Below are 22,060 nucleotides of genomic sequence, written 5' to 3'. Positions count from 1 at the left end.
TCAGTCAATATAAGTCTAATAAAACTAACCATGAATCATTCAAAACTCTTATTATCTTACGTTCACTTACGTGAGATTATTGAGGCAGCGCCTGGTAATTGATGTAAGCGTCATCAAATTGAATTATTGCCTTTAACTTTTTATCAGGCGTTATCCAAATTACTCAACAAAAACGAAGTCACAGGTAAATGCTAGTGTTAAAACACTATCGTCACGGATGTCAGTACTCCATATAAGTGAAACCGCGCGTAGGTAACGGCAGTTATAAATATGTAGGTATGTCTGCGGGAGCACAGTTGGATAAACTTTATCGCACCGGTGCGGGCCCTATCGCACTAAATATAGTGCGAAAAGGACGGCCTGACGTTGTATCGTTTACCACGCGACCGTGCTTGCCTGCCTGGAGGTGTAACTCACGGAGGTACTACAGATATGTATGTAGACCTGAAGGTACTAGTCGTGGTGCTGGGACTGATGACGGCTGCGGTCAGGTGTGCCGATAACGCCACCGCTGCTGCCCCGCACGCCCCTGCGCGACCACCACCGGCAACAATGAAACACGAATCAGGAGTCAGTAAATTATATTTTTTTAATCTAAGTAAATCATCAAATTATTGGCAGAGCTTATGCCATGGTTTTTTGACGTTTTGAAAATACGTTACACAAGAGCGTTTAGCTTCAAGGAAAAAATATGTGTCGCTTAACTTCAAAACTGGGTAAATCCATTCTGCTATAAGGTTGATAATCTTTCAGATCATATTATATTTTTATATATTCAACCTTAAAGCAGTATGGATTTACCCAGGTTTGAAGTTAAGCGACTCATATGTAGTTTTTGGTTCTAACCGTTTGGTGGCGCTGTTCACTTTATCCATACAGTGATTGTCATTTTGCGTGACGTTTACACAGCGTTTACACTATCAAATAACGTATATTCTAACTAAACTGTCAAAATACTCATGGAAGAAGCTCAGCCCCTCTAGCACAAATTGCCTAGTCGCGCTCGATATATAAACTCGCACGCGACAAGGCAAGTTGTGCTAAAGGGTCTTATGTTAGTATGAAAATGGAAAATGTTAGTTTACTACTTACCTGTCTACGAGACCGCATGCGAAAAGATGCCCATACTGTTTCACTAAAAACACCATCTTCATGTATACTGTAGTTAACATCAATTTTCATTCACAGGCACTGGCTAGCTTTGGAAAAATGTTACTGGACATTCCTTTAGGATTTGTGGAGGCATGCAAAGATGTAAGTACAATTTTAGAGATTTTTTTTATGTTATAAAATAAGTTACATTAGACTTATATTGACCGGGATATAGACCGTGACTACCTTATAATCACGTGATTACCTGGGGGGCGATTTTTGAATTTCGGCCATTCGATTTCGTGAAATTCGTTCAATAATATCTCCACTACTAGCGATTTAAATTCTACTAACAGAATCGAAAACGAGTAGTTTTAAAATAACTAGCCGTCCTTTTTCAAAAATAGCATTACGTCGTTTTCCACAGACTTTCAAACGGCGAATTCGTGCGTTCGAAATTTAAAAATCGATCCCCTGATCGTGATTGTAAGGTAATCACGGTCCATAACCCGGTCAATATAGTCTAACGAAACTAACCGAGAATCATTCACAAAATGTATTATAAATAAGTACCTTATTTATGTTCGTTTTTAGAGATAGTAATCATTTTCTTAAATCTTTTCAGGGAGTGGCAGCGATAGAAAAAACGTTTCTCGCTATCGTCAGAGGAATATTGTAAGGAATAAATTTTAAATGCAAACAAATAAATTAATTTAAATCTAGGCATATCGTTTCACTCAAGCCGCACGTTTCAATTAAAACGAACGAATATACTCGTACCAAAAGTGCTGAAAGCTTTTTTTATGGAAATTGAAGTTAACAAAGTGAGACTGAAATTATCATAACAAACAAGTCGGTATAACAGCTGTATCTCTGTGTGTGTCTATCAATAGTTCTCATTTCTGATTCGTCATTGAAACGAACTCGTTCACAATTGTAAAAAATAATGTTAAAATTTCTAATTTTCCTTATGTTAATACTTTATGTCTTCTGTGAGACGACAAATGGGAAGCCACGTAACAATAACAAGTCTGAAACATCACAAATTGTGAATAAAACAAACAATGATGGCCCAAGCGTACAAAAACCAAGTGTAAATAAAAACAGTAGCTCAGTCAGTGAGGTAAGTAACAATTGCCTAATTTATCGACCTTTCTCAAGGTCAGTTGAATCAAACCCTCCGTTACACAATTTAGCGTTCGTTAAATATTTTAGTAGGTATGTAAATATATGGACTTCTGCTGTGTCTGTCAACTGTGGGTCATGCAACTAGCCCTTAGACATGTTTTCAATTTAAAAGACCCTAATACTGTCTTGGGTGATACTTTAATTCAGGGCTTCTGGACAACGGCTCACACAAAACAGGGATTTGTCCACTTTTCAATTAATTCTAAACTCCATAGCACTATTCGATCATTATTCTGCCAGGAAAATCAAGAAACATTTTAGTTGTTAAAAAATAACATTCTTCTAAAAGGTGCGTAAGTAATCAACCCACAGAACAAACACCGTCGGGGGTCGATCGGGGGATTTTACATATGATAGATGTACGAATTCTTCTTAGCTCAATTAATCATAAAAGAAGATATATATGTAAATACCTATTTGACTTTTTTTGAAATCACCCAAGTTAATATTTATTCGAGGTAAATATTAATTGAATTGATATTTTGTTCTCAGGGGCTGAAAAATGTGACTAATGGAGCAATACAAATAATAATTGGCGTCATCTGATGTGAGTACCTAAAAACTTTCATTTAAACTTGAATACTTCTGAACTTAATGATTATTGTGGCTCTACTGTACCTCTATATGTAAGTTTCGGCAGCATGAAAATTATAACGAGACGAAGCAAAATTCTAACGTGCCGAAGACCATTTTGAATTATGTTAATTAATTTTTAAATTTTCATTAAAAAAAAAGTAATTTCATTCGGTGACAGGTCGGTTCCAGCATACTTCAAGCTATTACAAATGTAAGTACCCTTGTGTAATTAAACTACTATTAATTTGTTATTTTATTCAGAGCACACTTTTGGGCAAAGGCCTCCCCCTTTTTAGGGTTCCGTAGTCGACCCTTATAGTTTCGCCATGTCTGTCCGTCCGTCCGTCCATATGGATATTCAAATGAATGGTCCTATAATAAGCACTTACTTATTATAGGACCATTCATATGAATATCCAAAATATATTTTTCTGATTGTACATACTTATTATTATTTATTCTTTCAGTGGATCGCTGGCGGCCATAAAACTTAATACCTACGCAACTAAGTACCTATATGAAGGAAAATAATTCACGACATCTGATGCGATGCTATTTTGTCATAAAACGTGTTCTTGTTGTTACGTACCTACTTCAAATATTTTTTTATAAAAAAATGTAAATATTTGCATGTAATTTAGGTGACTCATTCGTTCATGCAATGACATAAATGTTTTCTTACATGTATGTAGTTGTAGGTACAAATACACACTTAATAGGTTTTTCCTCATTGACAGTCTTTGATATTTTTATATTTTTTTTTTATATTTGCTCTGTAAAGCAAAAGGCGACGACTAACACGAAACCAGACAGGCAATGCATGGTCGCGCGATAAATATGATAATGCCGTGGCTTGCGTGGGCGACGGTCGCGCGACGGCGATGCGACGCATACGAAATCAAACCTTATCGATATGGAAGTAGACGATGCGATGAGACGCGACGGCGACGGTCGCGCGACCCACGCAAGACACAGCGTAAGACATCAGGGTGGCTAGCCGAATGGCACAATCGCTCACGAAACGCTCACGAAACGAAGCGCTAGTAGATATCTATCTCTATCGCGCTTGCGTATTGGCGCGACAGAGCCAGCGGCGTATCGCTTTCGTTTGGCGTCGGAGAAATGCCATTCGGCTACGGGGCCAGGGGGTCCATCGAACTTATACAAATAGTGCGATAGGGACGGCCTAATATTTTATCATTTATCGCGAGACCATGCTTGCCTGCCAGTTTTTATACAGATGAATTCCTCCTTATGAATGATGAATGGAAAATTATTACAATACATTTATTTAATTCAGTAGATTCAGCATGTTGCATTGTTAACATTGTTTAAAAGACAATATAATAATTTGATCTCATTTTGATATTAATAGTGGTTTCAAATTTAATGAAATTTCTGTGAATGGGAGACAAAGACATCAATATTGTATTTTTCGTATGATAAGTAGGATGATGTCAGTGACGGCATATCGAAGGTTGACTGTGTGACGCCGTGGCTTGCGTGGGCGACGGTCGCGCGATGGTCGCGCGACGGCGATGCGACGCATACGAAATCAAACCTTATCGATATGGAAGTAGACGATGCGATGGCGACGGTCGCGCGAACGTCGCGTGACCGTCACCCACGCAAGACACGGCGTGACATCGTATGACCACGAATCGCAGATCGATCTGCATACTAAAGCGATTATTATACGATGTTGAGTGGTAAGGCCGAACGTAACTGGGCCATTTTTTTTTTCAAAGTTGTCCACCCCACTTTTTTTGTAACATGGATATTTTTTACACGATTCATACTCAGAATCGCGAGGTCTTTCGATCCTGGTAACAGAAAAAAAATGTCCCAAGATTTTCATACATTTTTCAAACCTTCCATTCCGTTACCGCTATACAAAATGTATGAAAAATGGTAACGGAATGGGAAAAAAAACTTGAGACACTTTTTTTACCCTATTAGGATGGAAAGAGCTCGCGATTCTGAGTGGAAAGCACATAAAAAATTCCAAATCCAAAAAAAGTGGGGTGGACAACTTTAAAAAAAATGGCCCAACTATACGAGGTTGAGTCAACTTGAGTCACACAGCCAGCGATATGCTAAAAACATTTAGTGATATTTTTCGTGTAAGCAATGTTTAGTGTTAAATAATAAAATATTTTAAAATGGCTTCGTAATTTATTATAGCTGTTTCAAAAAATACAATCATTATTCCACTTTGACAATGATACATTCATAATCACATATAATATGGCTCCCTATTAGTACAGGTTGTAATTAAAATTAAATATGTAGTAAATGTACGAGTACAGTCTGGCACAAAAAAGTGATCCCTTGCTTCTATGTCGGTATGAAAATGCGCAAAGCGTATTGCTGACTGTACATACCTAGACTATGGTAATGGTCTAATGGTAAACAGTCAATTCACTTACAATTGAAGTGACTCCTTTGAGTGATAATAGTACCTACATTGTGTATTAAGGGCGAAAAGTGAAGGGTTACAAACGAGAGGCCGTTTGATATATTAATAACTCGAGTTTGTAATTTCAGCCGGCCGTGATATATACAACGTTTTTCATCACGCTCGCGAAGTAATAACCAAATTTTAAAGTAAATATATTGTATGTATGAAACCTTCCTTTTTTGTTACCAGATTTCTATACATTTTCGGTAACAAAAAAGAAAAGTTTCATACAATCAACCTAGGACATTTTGGGAAACCCAGTGGATCTTGCTCAGCATCATGGACTCTATCAGCCTACCAATTTTTATCCAAATCGGAGACGTGATCCAAATGTACAAACTTAACGGGAATTGCTGACCTACGCTGACATTTCGAACATTCGTCCGCCATCTTGTAACTTTTGACAGGTCGTGGAAGAGACCCAGGTATTCACTTTACCGCCCTAGGACTGTAAAATAGCTCATTACGTATCAGGCAGGCATGTAATAACACAGTTTACGAGGGAGTGTGATGAAAAAACTATTAATATAAATTAATTACTAATTTTCATTGGAAAGCGAAATAAATTACGTTGCAGCTGAACTTACTTTTCATACAGGCTTATTTTAGTCAACCAACCCGAATTACACACATAGGCCGTTTTCCCACTAGCATCCTGATTCGTACGTTAATATACGTCAAAAATTTGCTCTTGAACTTTTTTTAAACAAACTGACACCGCAATGTCCCATTCAAATTGTATCTAGAGCATATTTTCGTCGCGTGTTAACATGCGAATCAGGCATTAATCGTAACGACAGATGAAAGTCGTGCTCCGTCTTGTCATGACTTGTATAGTATAGAGGTGCAACGAATAGTTGTTTGGCCGGATACCGGATACCGAATTTTCGGCCCTACCATCGGCCGAATATTCGGACAGCAGAATTTTACCTACAATGCCTACAATTTAAGCAGGGAGCGGGCGCGTCGTGCAGGTTTTGACTTGTTTCGTAGTGAACATCGCGCGGAGTACGTTTTTGTTTATTTAAGAAAATGTTTATTTTTTTAATAATAAAGCGCTATCATTATAAGTATTATAACCGTAACTGTTTTTTTTTACATTTTAATTGTTTACCCCAAAATCATTCAATGAAAAATTGCACATCCGGTATCCGGCCGAATAGTACGTCACTATCCGGTATCCGGCCTAATATTAAAATAAGGGTCGAATAGGCCGGATACCGAATAGTAACCGAATATTCGGTGCATCTCTAGTATATTACATATTTAAACGGAACTGTTCACATATTTATATAAGACGATGATTACATAGTGAGAACGCAGCCATACAGTCATCACAGAATAGTTAATATATTAATATCCATTATGGCGCAAGAGATAGACCAATTAAATAAACCTTTACTTCCAATAAGCGTGGTGGATTCGGTTAATGAGCATTTCTTTTTTTTTTTGCCACGTTTATGAAGTGTGATATTTTTGAAAAAAATATGCTATTTCTACTCAGAATTACTAGCCTTTTCAATCCTAGTAGTTAAAAAATTGTCCCATACGATTTTTTCTTATTTTTTTACCATTTTCCGTACATCTTGTATGGGGTAACAAAAGAGGAAAGTAACAAAAATGTATGGAAATTCTGGGACACTTTTTGTCTCCCAGTGAGATTGAAAGTGCTCGTGATTCTGAGTACAATTGACCTAAAATTCCCTAAAACAATTTAAAAAAAAAATATTGGCAAAAAAAAAGAAAAGCTCTAATATGACTACCATTGATTGTACCTAACGACTAGACGATGTCCTTAAAGTAATGCTTATAAACTATCAATATCAATAACAACATAATTATAAAGTAATAAAATTTGCAAGTAAACGTAACATAAAGTTTCGTACATTTAATAAGTATCAGGTACGCTCAAGATTTTGAGCGGATTTTTTTTATTTATCAATAAAAGAAGTTAAGTGTGTTAATAATACCGGCAACGCAAATTAATTTTAGAAGGTAAAAAGCTAGCTTGTTTATGGTTAATTTGAATAAATCAAATAAGAATATAACATCAGTAGGCCTAGCACATGATGGCCGCGGGAGTATGTCGCCGCGAGATAGATGACACGTCTTTGTCTAATTGTATTAATGACATAAGGACGGGTAGTCTATCTCGCGGCGACATACTCCCGCGGCCATCATGTGCTAGGCCTGCTGGGCAAGATATTAACCCCTCGTCAGTGACAAGGCCCAAATCTGAGCGTTTCTTTTTTTGCCATCTTTTTTAATTGTGTATTTTAGACTTTTATGTTATTTCTACTCAGATTTTTCAACCCTGGGTAAAAAATGCCCCATACGATTTTTCTTATTTTGTTACCGTTTCCATACATTTGGTATGGGATAACAAATGAGGAAAGTAACAAAAATGTATGAATTCTTGGACACTTTTTGTTTCCTACTGAGATAGAAAGTGCTCGTGCTTCGGAGTAAAATTGACGTAAAATAAAAAAAATGCCAAAAATTAAGAAACGCACGATTCGAGCTCTACAGATATATTAAGTAACTAATAAGTACCTACTACATATTCAGTATTTTTGTCGCCACCGGCGAAAAGTCAATAAAGCCATAGATTAAACATAAGAAGCGACCGCCTAAGAACGCGCATACACTACACCACACATAGATGGCGCCACAAAAAATGCATTGTCGCCATCGATTATTTGTAGATTGGCGTTAAGTGTCACTTTCGAGCCATAAATCTATGTCAAAAGTGACACAACGCCATCTATAAGTATAATCGAAAGCTACAAGACATTTTTTTTGTAGCGCCATCTATGTGTGGTGTAGTGTATGCGCGTCCTTATGATCTTCTTATATTTTAATCTATGATAAAGCTCATGATCTCATAAAAACACACAACTACCTCGATTGTTATTCAAATTATTATTTCAACTTTATGATTAAAAAACTAGAGTACCTAATGCATGCCAATTTGTTCCATACCTATATTTAAAAACAAAGTCTGGTACATAAAAATATCCTATTTTATTACAAAAATATGTACTTTTTTGAAGAAAGTCTGGCTAACATCATATAGGTAGTTAGAGACATAATTATAATTATATCGTGAGGTTTCTCCAGAGTTACATTTAGCTTTGGATTTGAAATAAAAATTAATAAGTGCAATAAGCCTGACAATATAATTTTAGTAAAAGTTGGTACAAACTTAAAAAAATAATAGACAGACAGTTAGGGCAAGGCATTGAAAATAAGGTTGAAAAGAAATCATTTTCAAGAAAGAATGGAAGAGAAATTTACATGCAATATTACCGACAGAATAAGCCATAATCTATACAGGGTAAGCTCGCCTAATTCAGTGAAACAACCAAAAATCGTCTTTCGGAATAGTGCTTCAAAGCTTGTATCACCGAATTAGGCGTATCACCTAATGAGACGAGTTTACCCCTATAAGCTTTTTGCAAGAAGGACATAGACACTTTAAATGGCTGTATTTGCCACATACCTATTTTCTTTGCATGTCATTTCTGTCCTTGTTCATCAAAACAAAACGAATGCCTCTCGATTTTTGCCAAATACTGCCATGTTAAGTGCCAGCAAAAGACTACAACAGTCCACGAGACAAAACACTGGCCTTTTATATGTATAGCAAACAATTATGTACTCTAATATTTTTGGTTTTAGCATAAGTATCAGGTAGGTAACAAATAGAACTAATTGTACAGCCCATCCATACCTATCTACTCTATTTTTAGACGCATAGTACCTACCCACAGTCAACATCAAATAGTCGTCGATTGAACCAAATAAAAAAGGTTTGTAAATAAAAAAATCTTAAAGTAGAAACATTTTTCTACTTTTTAAGAAAGCACTGCTGAAAGTACTGCTTTATTTGAAGATAATAAGAAGTACAGACAATATCATAATAGTGAGACCAAAGCGATATTCGATGTTGACTGTACTAAGTGTTACTCCAAGCCGGTGGGATGTGGATTATTTTATACAATAACTTGGGAATTGAAATAAATGTACGGAAAATGGTCAAATGAGAACAAGAACAAGTGAAAGTACTGCAGCGCAGTTCTACTTTCGACACCTTGAAATGTCAAAATAAATAAAATATACACGGTGAAATAAAAATCGTTCAAAGTTTGCATAGTGACTTAAGGTTATAATGGACAAGATTTGTTATGGAACTAATGCTGAATTCGCAAAAAAAATTGGCTGTTTCATATATTCGACTGTCATGATGCCGCTCTTTTCTACGGAACAGCCAATTTTTTTTTCGCGATTTCAGCATTGGTCTTATAATAAAAGTTGTTCAGTATAACCTCAAAAGTCACTTTTCAAAGTTTGGACGGTCCTTTTTATTTCATCCTGTATTATGTACTGGAAAATTTAATTCACCGTAGGAATGCATTCAGTAGCAATGCTACATTGAAATGCTGTCGAAATCGGAATGTAAGTAATTTTTGAGAAAATTCTTAATAAAACCAATATTTCGAGTACTTCACTTGACTATCCCGTGCCCATTAACATTGACATAATTGTTAGCATCCAGTTTTTTATCCAGCGACGGGAAAGTGATATACGTCGGGTTAGTCACAGCGTTCTGTGAGTTTTTGAGATTTTTATTATCTATTTCAAATACCTCGTCTGTTTCTTCTTCGATGCGGGGGATCATGTTGAGGTAGGGGGAGGTGGGGGGTTCGTCCGAGTCGGAGGGGGTGAGATGGTTGAGGGAGAGCATGGGGGTGAGTTCTGATCCCTGGCTGGAAGCTGATGAGCGTCCGTTGAGCTTGCGAGCGTCGAAATCGAAGGTGGCGCCGACGCGTGGACTGAATATGTTCTGGTTGGACGCTGGAGTCATCGCTAGGTAGCCTTCGTCATCTGAAATGATTATGTTTGTAATTAGTTTTAGGATTTTAAGAGGGAGCATGCGAATTTCAATCCGGAGGTCGCGGGTTCGAGCCCCGGCTCGTACCAATGAGATTTTCGGAACATATGTGCGAAATGTCATATGATATTTGCCAGTCCCTTTTCGGTGAAGGAAAACATCGTGAGGAAACCGGACTAATTCCAATAAGGCCTAGTTACCCTTCGGGTCGGAAGGTCAGATGGCAGTCGCTTTCGTAAAACTGGTGCCAAATCTTGGGATTAGTTGTCAAAGCGGACCCCAGGCTCCCATGAGCCGCGACGAATCGGGATAACGCAAGGAGGATGATGAGGTCAGCAGGGTTGCCTTTGTACAGTTTGTACTATTTTGGTGCGGAACCCTAGAAATCAATGACAGAAAAGTATTGTATGTATTTTAGTAGGCACTTCTGACACTCAAAATAAAATCATACCTAGTTAAAGAATATACGTGTGCAGATTGAAATGAAATTTTTGTTGAAAAAAAAGACGTTCAATAGGCTACTTGACTCTTTTTCAAAGATGTCTTAATCAACTGACAGAAATAGTACCATATTTTATTACGACTTAAAAATGCAAAAAAATTATTTAAAGTTTTAGTAGGCAAAAACAACATCACATTAATCTTGAATATCTATGACTGACGTCAGTATATTTAGAAAAAATAATCATACCTAGTCAACGAAAGAATTTTAGTACAATAGAGGTTGTGCAGATTTGAAATAGTTAATCTGAAATTTTTGGCCAACACCGTTTTGAGTCCATAATTAAAAAAAAACATACACACATGTTTAATTAAAAATACGCAGTCATCACGCACTTTTAATCCCCGCAAGCTATAAATATTGATTTCTTAAGTCAAATACTACAGAAAACAATAACTTGATGTGCTAAATTCGATACGAGTCTAGTAGCCTATTAAATTCTACTGCCTACCTGTATAAAAAATATATTATGTAATAATTTTCGAGATAAGGATGCTTGCTAAGTAAACAAACATGTTTTGTTTTAACTAGTTATATTGTTATCTTAATTGCTTATTTAGTTAGTTTGGAAACCCACTCAGAGAGGAATAATTTAATCAAATATTTTATATGTTATTTTAATACATTTTGATAGCACAATCAGTTGTTAGCGGGCAAATATTACGATTTTCACGAATTGCATTGAAAACGCCAGTTACATTAATTTTCAAATGTTACGTAAGCAAGGCACTAGTCATACCAAAAGCGAGTACAGTCGAGTTCATAAATATGTGCACATTTCTTCACCTTAACTCGTTGCAATGAGGTAAAAAAATGTACACATATTATGAACTCTACTGTACCTAAGCGATGAGCTAACAGCGATAGAAAGAATAGAAGATAACCCCTCCCGTGTAAATAAAAGAGAGAGCGAGCGATTTAACAGTTCAACGCTCGGCGAAGACTATAACTCGCTCGCGCTATCATCGCCTCTCTTTTTAACCCCCGACGCAAAAACGACGGGGTGTTATAGTTTGATGTGTCTGTCTGTCTGTGTGTGTGTCTGTCTGTGGCATCGTAGCTCCCGAACGGATGAACCGATTTAGATTTAGTTTTTTTTTGTCTGAAAGCTGAATTAGTCGGGAGTGTTCTCAGCCATGTTTCATGAAAGTCGGTCTACTATGTCGCGGTCGGGGGTTTTTTCAAAATTTTAAATTTGTGGTTAGGTTATGACTCATCATCCTCCTTGCGTTATCCCGGCATTTGCCACGGCCCATGGGAACCCAGGGTCCGCTTTGAAAACTTTGACTTTGAAATTATATTGACACCGGAGTGACTATATTTTGTTCGTTTCTGTCGCGGATAGACCATCGTTATCGCGCTTTTGTCGGGACCAGTAGACCCAGCACATGAGAGCCACGAGAATATGTAGCCGCGAGATAGACTACTTGTTCTTATGTCATTAATACAATTAGAAGAAGACGTGTTATCTATCTCGTGGCGACATACTTTCGCGACAATCATAGCTAGGCCTACAGTGCCCAAGCCTGACTACGCTTTTTTTTTAATCTTGCAGCATTCATCGCAAATCTAGTCAGACAAGTCAACACACATGCGTCACACAAATTGATAATTTACCCATCAAAGAAGTGTAGCTTAGAACTCGGTATTGTCTAAAGAAAATTAAAAAGATTAAATAAGTTTAGACGTCACAGAGTGTTTGAACATGCATTTCTTAGAATAATAGTTTACACGGCTAAATATATTCATTAGTTAATTTGTCAAATTACACTATCATGGATTTTTCATATGTGCCGTTTTCAAGCTTTTTCAGTTACTCTGATATGATATGCATAATGATATTTAATTATGTCATCAATCATCATCATTCGCTTGCCCTTCCTTCTTATTTTGGGGTCGGGTACGATCTCTATCGCCGGCCATCTCATCACTCACCTGCGTTGATTCTGAACATGTGTACAGTAAGTATACTGTACAATCCCTCCACCTTTTCTTTCAATATCAAACACCAAAGATGAAAAGGCGTGGCGCGAGCTAGGGAAGGCTTTTTTCACCTCTGGGGCGCCTTAGGACTACAACAACAACCCCTTAAACATTTCGAAACGTTTAAAACGTACCATGTTGTAATTGTGGCGTTGGCGATGGCGTGACGCCAAAGAAGAAGCCGCTGGCGTCGTTGGCGTAGTGGTGCGGGCTTGGCGTCACCTGGTTGTTATAGTCTGGCGCGCACACTTGCACCAGATAATTCTCGCCGACGCGGTCCGCGTTAGTGTCCGCACATGACTGGTTCAGTTCCACGTAGTGCTGGAATGTAGAAAGCGGGATTTAATAACGGGATTTTAACGGGATTTTAACCGGGGGGGGAGGTCTGTAGCTACTCAGTGAGCCGGTGTCAGCAGGGATCTAAGTCTAATTCCTTGCCATTAGATATATGTTGAAGCGCATATGGTAAAAAATTAATAAAAGAGAATGATGTTTTTTACCTTTCATAGGACACAACAAGATATTATTTCTAGTGGCTCTGTGACCGATATGCTCAGGAATTTTCAAAATAAAATACTTACATCAATCAAATTCTGGTCACTAAATATTCACTAGAATCTGTTGAGAATTGCGATGTGTAAAGAACTTCCGGATATAAGTAGGTACAAAAGACAATCATTTCTAAGTCAAACGGTAGCGAAGCCTTACGCCAATAATGTAACAATTCTATAAGGAAAATCTTTAGTAGAGAAAAACACCACAGTCATGTTGAATTACCAGGGAGCGTACTTTTCATGCCGATGACATTAATCTGACGTCACGCTCCGTATAGGATGATCACAAATAGTTTTATTGTAAATTATTAATCATTAGTCGTCAATCATTTTAATCGTATACAAATTACTTCAAATACAGTAGTCCATTTACATGTGGCATAAATAATACCTACTTGAAATGTGAAACGTGAATAAAATTATTAGATTTTTTTATACATAAATTTAATTAAATAGTATTGTTAAACTACACATTACAAAAAATACGTAGAAAAGAGAATTTCTCTCTAACGTAAAGTACACCATCGTTCTTGCATTCATTACCATGCAAAGAAATTCATAACTTAAAATGATTGATGACTAATGATTAATAATAAAACAATTTGTGATCACCCTATATGGAGCGTGACGTCAAATTGATGTCATCGGCACGAAAAGTACGCTCCCTGTGAATTACTATTAGTATGAAGGTGGGTCTCTATTTCACATTTGGCGGTCTAGCACGACTTGCGCTCTCGATCACGAGTCCATACTTGAAGTCGCGCGTAGACTCGCGCGCGAGAACGCAAATTATTCTCAACCGTCTAGTCTTCTAGAGCCATGAACAAGATAGAGATAACACTTACATTTCGCACGTTATCCTCTAAGAACGACCCGATGGTCTCCTGCAGTGCAGTGAAGGTGGGTCTCTTAGTGGGTCGCTGCTTCCAGCATGACTGCATCACCTATAGCCTTCTAGAGCTATGAAGATAATAACACTTACGTTCCGAAAGTTATCCTCTAAGAACGATCCGATGGTCTCCTGCAGTGCAGTGAAGGTGGATCCCTTGGTGGGTCGCTGCTCCCAGCATGACTGCGTCACGCGGTATAGACTTCTAGAGCTATGAAGATAATAACACTTACATTCCGCACGTTATCCTCTAAGAACGACCCGATGGTCTCCTGCAGTGCAGTGAAGGTGGGTCTCTTGGTGGGTCGCTGCTCCCAGCATGACTGCATCACCTATAGCCTTCTAGAGCTATGAGGATAATAACACTTACATTCCGAACGTTATCCTCTAAGAACGACCCGATGGTCTCCTGCAGTGCAGTGAAGGTGGGTCTCTTGGTGGGTCGCTGCTCCCAGCATGACTGCATCACGCGGTATAGCCTTCTAGAGCTATGAAGATAATAACACTTACATTCCGAACGTTATCCTCTAAGAACGACCCGATGGTCTCCTGCAGTGCAGTGAAGGTGGGTCTCTTGGTGGGTCGCTGCTCCCAGCATGACTGCATCACCTATAGCCTTCTAGAGCTATGAGGATAATAACACTTACATTCCGAACGTTATCCTCTAAGAACGACCCGATGGTCTCCTGCAGTGCAGTGAAGGTGGGTCTCTTGGTGGGTCGCTGCTCCCAGCATGACTGCGTAACGCGGTATAGCCTTCTAGAGCTATGAAGATAATAACACTTACATTCCGAACGTTATCCTCTAAGAACGACCCGATGGTCTCCTGCAGTGCAGTGAAGGTGGGTCTCTCGGTGGGTCGCTGCTCCCAGCATGACTGCAGATAATAACACTGACATTCCGAACGTTATCCTCTAAGAACGACCCGATGGTCTCCTGCAGTGTAGTGAAGGTGGGTCTCTTGGTGGGTCGCTGCTCCCAGCATGACCGCATGACGCGGTACAGCCGGTCATCCGCGTACGGTGGCTTGCTGAGGCGATGGCTGGAAATACATATATTAATAGGAAAATTAGAGAAGATAATTTTTTTCATAGGTTTTAAACTGAGGAAATTCCACTTCCACTTCCACGCAAAAATTCCTCTCCGCGCCATTTTGTATGAAAAATTTCAAGCGCGACGCACAATCTGCCCTTAACACAGATATTTGTTACTTAAAAAGATGAACCTACATTTAAAACTGTATACGTTAGTCATTCTTAAAGGAAATGAACAAAAAAAAATACACTTTTTGATTTTAATTTTTAACCTGGTCCGTCTCTGGAATATACATTACTTCTGGCGTGAAATGGCGCAAGACAGTTGATAGTGATATTCTACGGTAGCGAAGGCCAAGGTCCTTCTTGCTCCTTCTTCCTCCTTCCTTCTTTATCTTCTTCTGAACCAGTAAAGAAAGTATTAATATTTTTAAGTAATTAGATGTATTAGGGTTTCTGTGCCTGACACATTTAAGACGTTTTTGTTAAACTTTTCCTGTTTACTTGAATAGGAATTTTGTAGTGTGAAATAACAAATCGCGAGAAGTTAAACCGCAAACCAACAAACTTTCCACCCACTTATTATTCATTCGCTTGCCCTTATCCCAATCACTTGGGGCCGGCGCAGCATGTTCTTTATTTTATTTTCTTTCTTTCTTTATTTTTTTTTGTTCTTTCTTTTTATGTGTAAGAAGTTATGATATTATGTTAATTGATACCTAAGTCTGAAACATCTCCTCCACGGGACAGGCATCTGCCTAGTGTGGAGGTCAGTTTAATTGTAGACATGATTGTATTTTCTTGGAAACAAACAATTTTTTTTTATATGTCTTCTTCCATACCTCTCTATCGGACGTCATCTCATTCTTCTTCCATACCTCTCTATCGGACGTCATCTCATCATTTTCTTGCATTCGTTTCATATCATCTTCACACATACCTTTTCTTCGGCTTTCCTCTCCCGCTTCCTCCTTCCACATGCGTTAAGTAATACTTGTCTAAGCCCATTGTATCATTAAAAGTACAAATTCCCAATTTCCCTCTTATTTTCCAAAGTTCCGTTTAAATGTTTGTTCACTTAACTAGATTCAATTCAATTTCCATCAATTCTAATTGAATTACTTCTGAAGTAGCTTTTGTGCGGTTCGTTAATGAATGTTTTGGAACTGGAAGTATAGTCTTTCAACTCGAATTGAAAGTTTTTAAAGTAGGTCACCATGTTTTATCCAGTAGTGAATGCTAACCATCACTAAAATTCTTTACTAGACTTCTCGTGTCGACATTTCGCGGCCGCTTTTTTTTATACTACGTCGGTGGCAAACAAGCGTACGGCCCGCCTGATACAAAGCGGTCACCGTAACCTATGGACGCCTGCAACTCAAAGAGTGTCACATGCGCGTTGCCATCCCATTAGAAACTTGTACATTCCCTTTTGCTGTGTTAAATACACAGTAAAAAGGAGTGTAAAGTTCCAAGGAGGGTTCGGGCTGCCGACGACTCAAAGGACAATAGACGGAATAAGTCAGTTCCGTAAGTCCTCCCGTCATCAGCACACCGCACCCTCGTTGAGCTCTGGCAGCCTTACTCACCGGCAGGAACACAACACTCCCCGCTCGCTTCTGTAAGTACGTCAGTTTTCACGGGATTCTGTATTCGTCGGCTAAGTAGATACTTACATCTTGTTTTCTTACTTACAATTCCTTGAACTGGCTATTACATAGTTTCCATTAATAGCCAGTTCAGTTCAGAATATGTATATTCATTAGATGCTTTGAAGAGATCGTGGTCTCATTTGTCACGGATAACGGGAGCCCATTCTATCCCTTCATAGTCTAAATAAAACCAAAGTACTTAAGTCTATTTATAATTTAAAAAAAAACCCTCACCCTTCCTGTAGCCGCTGCAACAGGTCCTGAGGACTAATCTCAGGGTACGGAGTCTTAGCGAGGGAAAACAGTTCCCACAGGACGATGCCGAAGGACCACACGTCTGACTGCGTTGAGAATATGCGGTCCGTCATGCACTCGATGGCTAGCCACTTCACTGGTAACGGGCTCTGAAAAATTAAATTGATCGTTTTTTTTTTAAAGAAATTGTCGATTTCGAATGTTGTACATTTACAGTTTCAGCCCAGCTTAAATTAAAACATGAATATTACTCCTCATTCGCGATAACGCTTCCTACAAGTAAGTTTGATTATTTTATGTCGCCTGAAAACTGGCCCCCTGGTACCGAAGTAAGCGAGTGGTTTCGCGCAGGCGCCGGACGTGGAGGCACGTCCCACTGGAGCCGCCGCGCCGTGCGCGCGCCCGGCGCCGGCCGGCGCCCGGAAGAGCGCGCCCGCGCTGCGAGACACACGGCCCCCGCGAACCTCCGCTGACCTCACGCTGTGCCATCAGAATATCAGGTGCCTAAACAATAAAACTAAGCCTATTGAAGTGTTATTGTGTAATGACCTAAAATGTGACGTACTCGTGCTAACCGAGCACTGGCTCCGGGACCATGAAATTGTGTCTGTAACACTACACAACTATGACCTCATATCTTATTATTGTAGACCATCCATTTTTCATGGAGGAAGTTGTATCTTTGTGCGTTCAGGTATTAGGGCCCTAAATAGGCCAGACATCAGCAACATGTCGGTCCAACAAATTTTTGATGTGTGTGCGCTCCACCTCTTAGACTACGATATATTAGTTGTAGGTATTTATCATTCCAACTGCACTAGCGACTCACAGTTTTTAAGACTATTAGATAAACTTCTCTCAAAAATAAATGAAGAAAACCTCAATGCCATAATAATGGGCGACATTAACATCGATCTTTTAAGCAATTCCCCTTTCAAAAATAGAATTTTAGATATTTTATCGTGCCACAATTTTAGTCAACATGTCAATTTCCCAACACGAACTTGCAATAACTTTAACACCGCGACATTACTCGATCACGCATACTCCAACATCTGTGCCGACCGTGTGTCCGCCGATTGCGTCACAACTCACCTGAGCGATCACTCGGCGCAAAAGATAAGAATTGTAAACAAACCGCCCGCCGCATGCACTCAGAGACTCAATTAATGCGGAGTTTATAACTGCCGGTATTGCATGTGGTGCGCCGAAACCGGACATCCAGCGCTCGCTCACAGCTATAGCTACCAATATTCCTGAATGTAATTGTTCATTGAGACTAAGGTATTTTACAGCTCATGAAGTAGAATTCATACTACAGACTCACATTGCGTCGAAAAACAGCACCGACATATACGACATGTCGGCCAACATCCTCCGGCACGTGGGTCCGGCACTGTCCTTTGTTCTATCAGAGTTGTATAATTACTGCATGGAGCAGGGGACGGTCCCGGAAACTCTCAAAAAAGTTAAGATTATCCCACTGTACAAAGGAAAAGGCCCCAAGACAGCTCTAAAGTCATATCGTCCTATATCGCTAGTTCCGGCGATAAGTAAAATCCTAGAAGTAGGTATTAACATTAGGCTCTTGTCATTTTGGTTCCCACAACAAATAATATCCGACAGACAATATGCATACCGCCAGGGCCGCTCGACGACGGACCTAGTTCGTGAGGTGGTATGGCGAACGCTGAGCGCGCGAGAGGCCGGGCTGCAGGTGGCGGTGGTGTGCTGCGACCTCTCGCGCGCCTTCGACACCGCCAATCATGACCTCATCGCACAGAAACTCAGCCACTACGGTATACGCGGCCCTGCGCTGGCGCTTCTGATGTCATTTATGTCCAACAGGAGTCAAGTTGTCGTGGGAGATGGTGGCCGCATCAGGTCTGAAGAGATGAACAACCAACTTGGGGTGCCGCAAGGATCTTGTTTATCAAATACTTTGTTTAGTATCCTACTAAATGATCTCCCACAGACAATAACAGGTTGCGACATCTTTATGTACGCGGATGACGTCACGGCTGTCGTCACCGGCCCGTCCCTACCACAACTAGAAACAAAGGTAACTGACACTCTTAAACAGCTTTGTCTTTGGTTTGAAACAAATGGATTAGCCCTCAACAAAGACAAAACCTTCGTTATGAGGCTCAATTTAAATGGCCACACATCGAGGCCCATGACCACATATGCCGGTGACGACGCCGTTCGCCAAGTTGCTGACATAAAGTTATTAGGTTTTACCATTGATAGTGGTCTGAGGTGGAACGTACACATCGACCATTTGTGTGCGAGGCTGGGCAGCGCGTGTTATGCGCTAAGACGTCTTGCGAGTACTGCGACCAGAGACGTCGTCAGAAGCTGCTATTTTGCAACTGTGCATTCGCTTATTTCGTACGGTACCGAGCTGTGGGGGGAGCCGCAGACTGGCGTCGGGTATTCTCACTACAGAAACGGGCCGTCCGCGCAATTGCATGTGTTCCTGATGACGTCTCTGCTCGTCAGTATTTCGCAGAATACAGTATACTAACACTGCCCTGTGTACTTATTCAACACATAGCCATATTTACCCACGCTAACAGGAATAAATTTGCAGTAAAACAGGTAAATCAAAATCGTTATCTGCGTAGCAACAAGAACGCGGGCAGCCTAGCAACAGTACCACACAAGATAGCAAAAAGCGGACGGTCAGCCTATGTACTCGGCCCACGTATTTATAACCACCTACCTAAAAGTATCAGGGATGCACCTTCCTTCCATAGCTTTAAGAGTAGATTAAAACAGTGGCTACTAAAATCAACATTTTATGATATTGACGACTATTTATCCAATGAAATTGTTGACATACCTATTGTACCTAAATACATAAATTAAGTATGTAATAACTCAATATTAATGTATGAAATTTCTATAATATCAGTGTCAATTAAAGAAGAACATGTATGTATCTACTAGTAAGAATCACATTAAGTTAAAATCGTGTTATTTACGGGGTATATAGCGTGTTATTTTATATGCCTAATACTATTGATGTTTTAAATAAGTTAAATTTTACTTAACGATTGACATGTAACCTAATGTTATCAATAAATTTTCATTTTCATTTTTTCATTTTCATTTTCAATGGTCGACTTTGATTCAGAGTTGTGTAATATTCTGTTCATACATAATAATTGTAGAATTAATTATCAGCATAAGATTACAAGGGAGGTACCTATTCTAAAAATGTTGAATGTCCCTAGTTATCTGGCAATTCTGTTCTGTTGCAACTCAGGAACATTCATCACTAAGTACTAACATAGGTAAATAATAATAGTTATTTGTTATACAAGGGGGCAAAGTTGTATTTTAACGCTGAGTGTGGAATTGAAAAACGAGCAAGTGAAAGGATTCTATAGTTGAACCACGAGCGAAGCGAGTGGTTCGAGAATAGAATCCTGAACTTGCGAGTTTTTTAACACACGAGAAGTAAAATACATTTGCACCCGAGTGTAACACAAAACTTTTCCCCTCACTATAGCGAGGAAACTACAACGCAAAAAATGCGTTTATCACTGCTTCCAGTAGTTCCACGTGGTGGTAAATCATCTTTATTACTAGATTCACCTACTTTTATCAATTTTAAAGCAGGTAATTTGACTTTATTCAAAGTCAAATTACTTTACCCACTAGTGGATAAAATGCGTTTTTACCCGCTGATATTAAAGGACAAAACACGTGTTTCCGAGCCAGTGAGGGGAAAAATATAAAACATCCCATACCTACAATAAACATCATGATACGATATTCGTAAGAAATTGTTAATAATTTTCTTGTTAGAAATATATATTATTGAAGATAAGAAATATTATTGACGACCGGCCTGTCGCAGTGACGACCGGCCTGGCGCAGTCGGTAGTGACCCTGCCTGCTGCGCCGCGGTCCCGGGTTTGAATCCCGGTAAGGGCATTTATTTGTGTGATGAGCACAGATATTTGTTCCTTTGTCATGGATGTTTTCTATATATATTTTATTTTATTTATTTAAGCCATTTAATTCCTTAATAATTTAAACTTGATTATAAATACATTAGTCATCATTAAAACATTAAACACTCTATCGTTACATCAATAAATTAAATAAAACATTAAATCAATTAATTATATCTCATGCAGACATGAATAATTGTAGGTATAGCTAGCTAATAATAAAAAATAATATTTTCTTAACAATGTCTCAGGTATTGGTATTATTAAGGACCTCTTGACGAGTAAAGGCCTCCTCCATTTTTCTCCAATTTTCCCTATCTTGGGCTACTGACATCCAGTCGTCACTGGCGGTTCTTTTTATTTCGTCTGTCCATCTTTCCATTGGGCGTCCTGACTTTCTTTTTCCGGGAGGGCCCGCCCACGAAGTGATTCTCCTTGTCCATTTTTCAGCATTCATTCGTGCCACGTGGCCCGCCCACTTCCATTTCAATTTCTTACAATGTGACAGTGCGTCGATAACTCTGGTCTTTTCTCTTATAGTTGTATGACGTATTTTGTCTTTAAGTTTTAGGTTCATTATGCTTCGCTCCATGGCTCTTTGACAGGTTGTAATTTTTCTCTTCGTGTATGAATTAAATATCCATGTTTGGCTGGCGTAGGAAAGGCACGGAAGCAGACATGAGTCCAGAACCTTCTTTTTTAGTTTCAAAGGCAGGTCTGACTTCAGGACCTCCTTGTGGCTCCAGAATTTGTTCCACGTCATTGAGACGCGTCTATCTAATTCGTCGCAATGCCTAGACTTTGATAGAGATAGTTGTTTTCCTAGGTATATATATTGCTGCACATACTCTAACTGTCGGTTTTCGACGAATATGGGCCTATGAGCTTTGTTCGACATGATTTTTGTTTTTTCAATATTAAGTTCTAAGCCAATATTACGGCTAACACAGTTAAGTTCAGTTATCATTGTTTCCAATTGTGACGCTGTCTCTGAAAAAAGTACTAGGTCGTCAGC

General features: G+C 39.0%; 1 protein-coding gene across 6 annotated transcripts in view; it reads right to left on the bottom strand.

The window, feature by feature from the left end:
- Positions 1-392: 392 nt before the first annotated feature.
- Positions 393-22,060, bottom strand: part of LOC125229027 (vascular endothelial growth factor receptor 1) — a 102,810-nt gene continuing 81,142 nt past the window's right edge. For 5 of the 6 annotated variants that reach the window (XM_048133788.1, XM_048133791.1, XM_048133789.1 and 2 more), the window contains 5 exons: positions 17,060-17,229; positions 15,037-15,181; positions 12,831-13,017; positions 9,966-10,204; positions 393-529 (listed from right to left, as the gene is read on the bottom strand). In XM_048133788.1, the coding sequence (XP_047989745.1) occupies positions 488-529; positions 9,966-10,204; positions 12,831-13,017; positions 15,037-15,181; positions 17,060-17,229 (783 nt within the window). In that variant the 3' untranslated portion in view covers positions 393-487. Of the gene's footprint in view, positions 530-9,965; positions 10,205-12,330; positions 12,366-12,830; positions 13,018-15,036; positions 15,182-17,059; positions 17,230-22,060 lie in introns of those variants that run through there. The other variant, XM_048133792.1, reaches the window with a different exon arrangement.

Source organism: Leguminivora glycinivorella, chromosome 8 (assembly GCF_023078275.1).
Source record: "Leguminivora glycinivorella isolate SPB_JAAS2020 chromosome 8, LegGlyc_1.1, whole genome shotgun sequence".
NCBI classification, from domain to species: domain Eukaryota; kingdom Metazoa; phylum Arthropoda; class Insecta; order Lepidoptera; family Tortricidae; genus Leguminivora; species Leguminivora glycinivorella.
The sequence above is the reverse complement of the archived record's forward strand: the minus strand, read 5'-3'. Positions and strand labels throughout refer to the sequence as shown.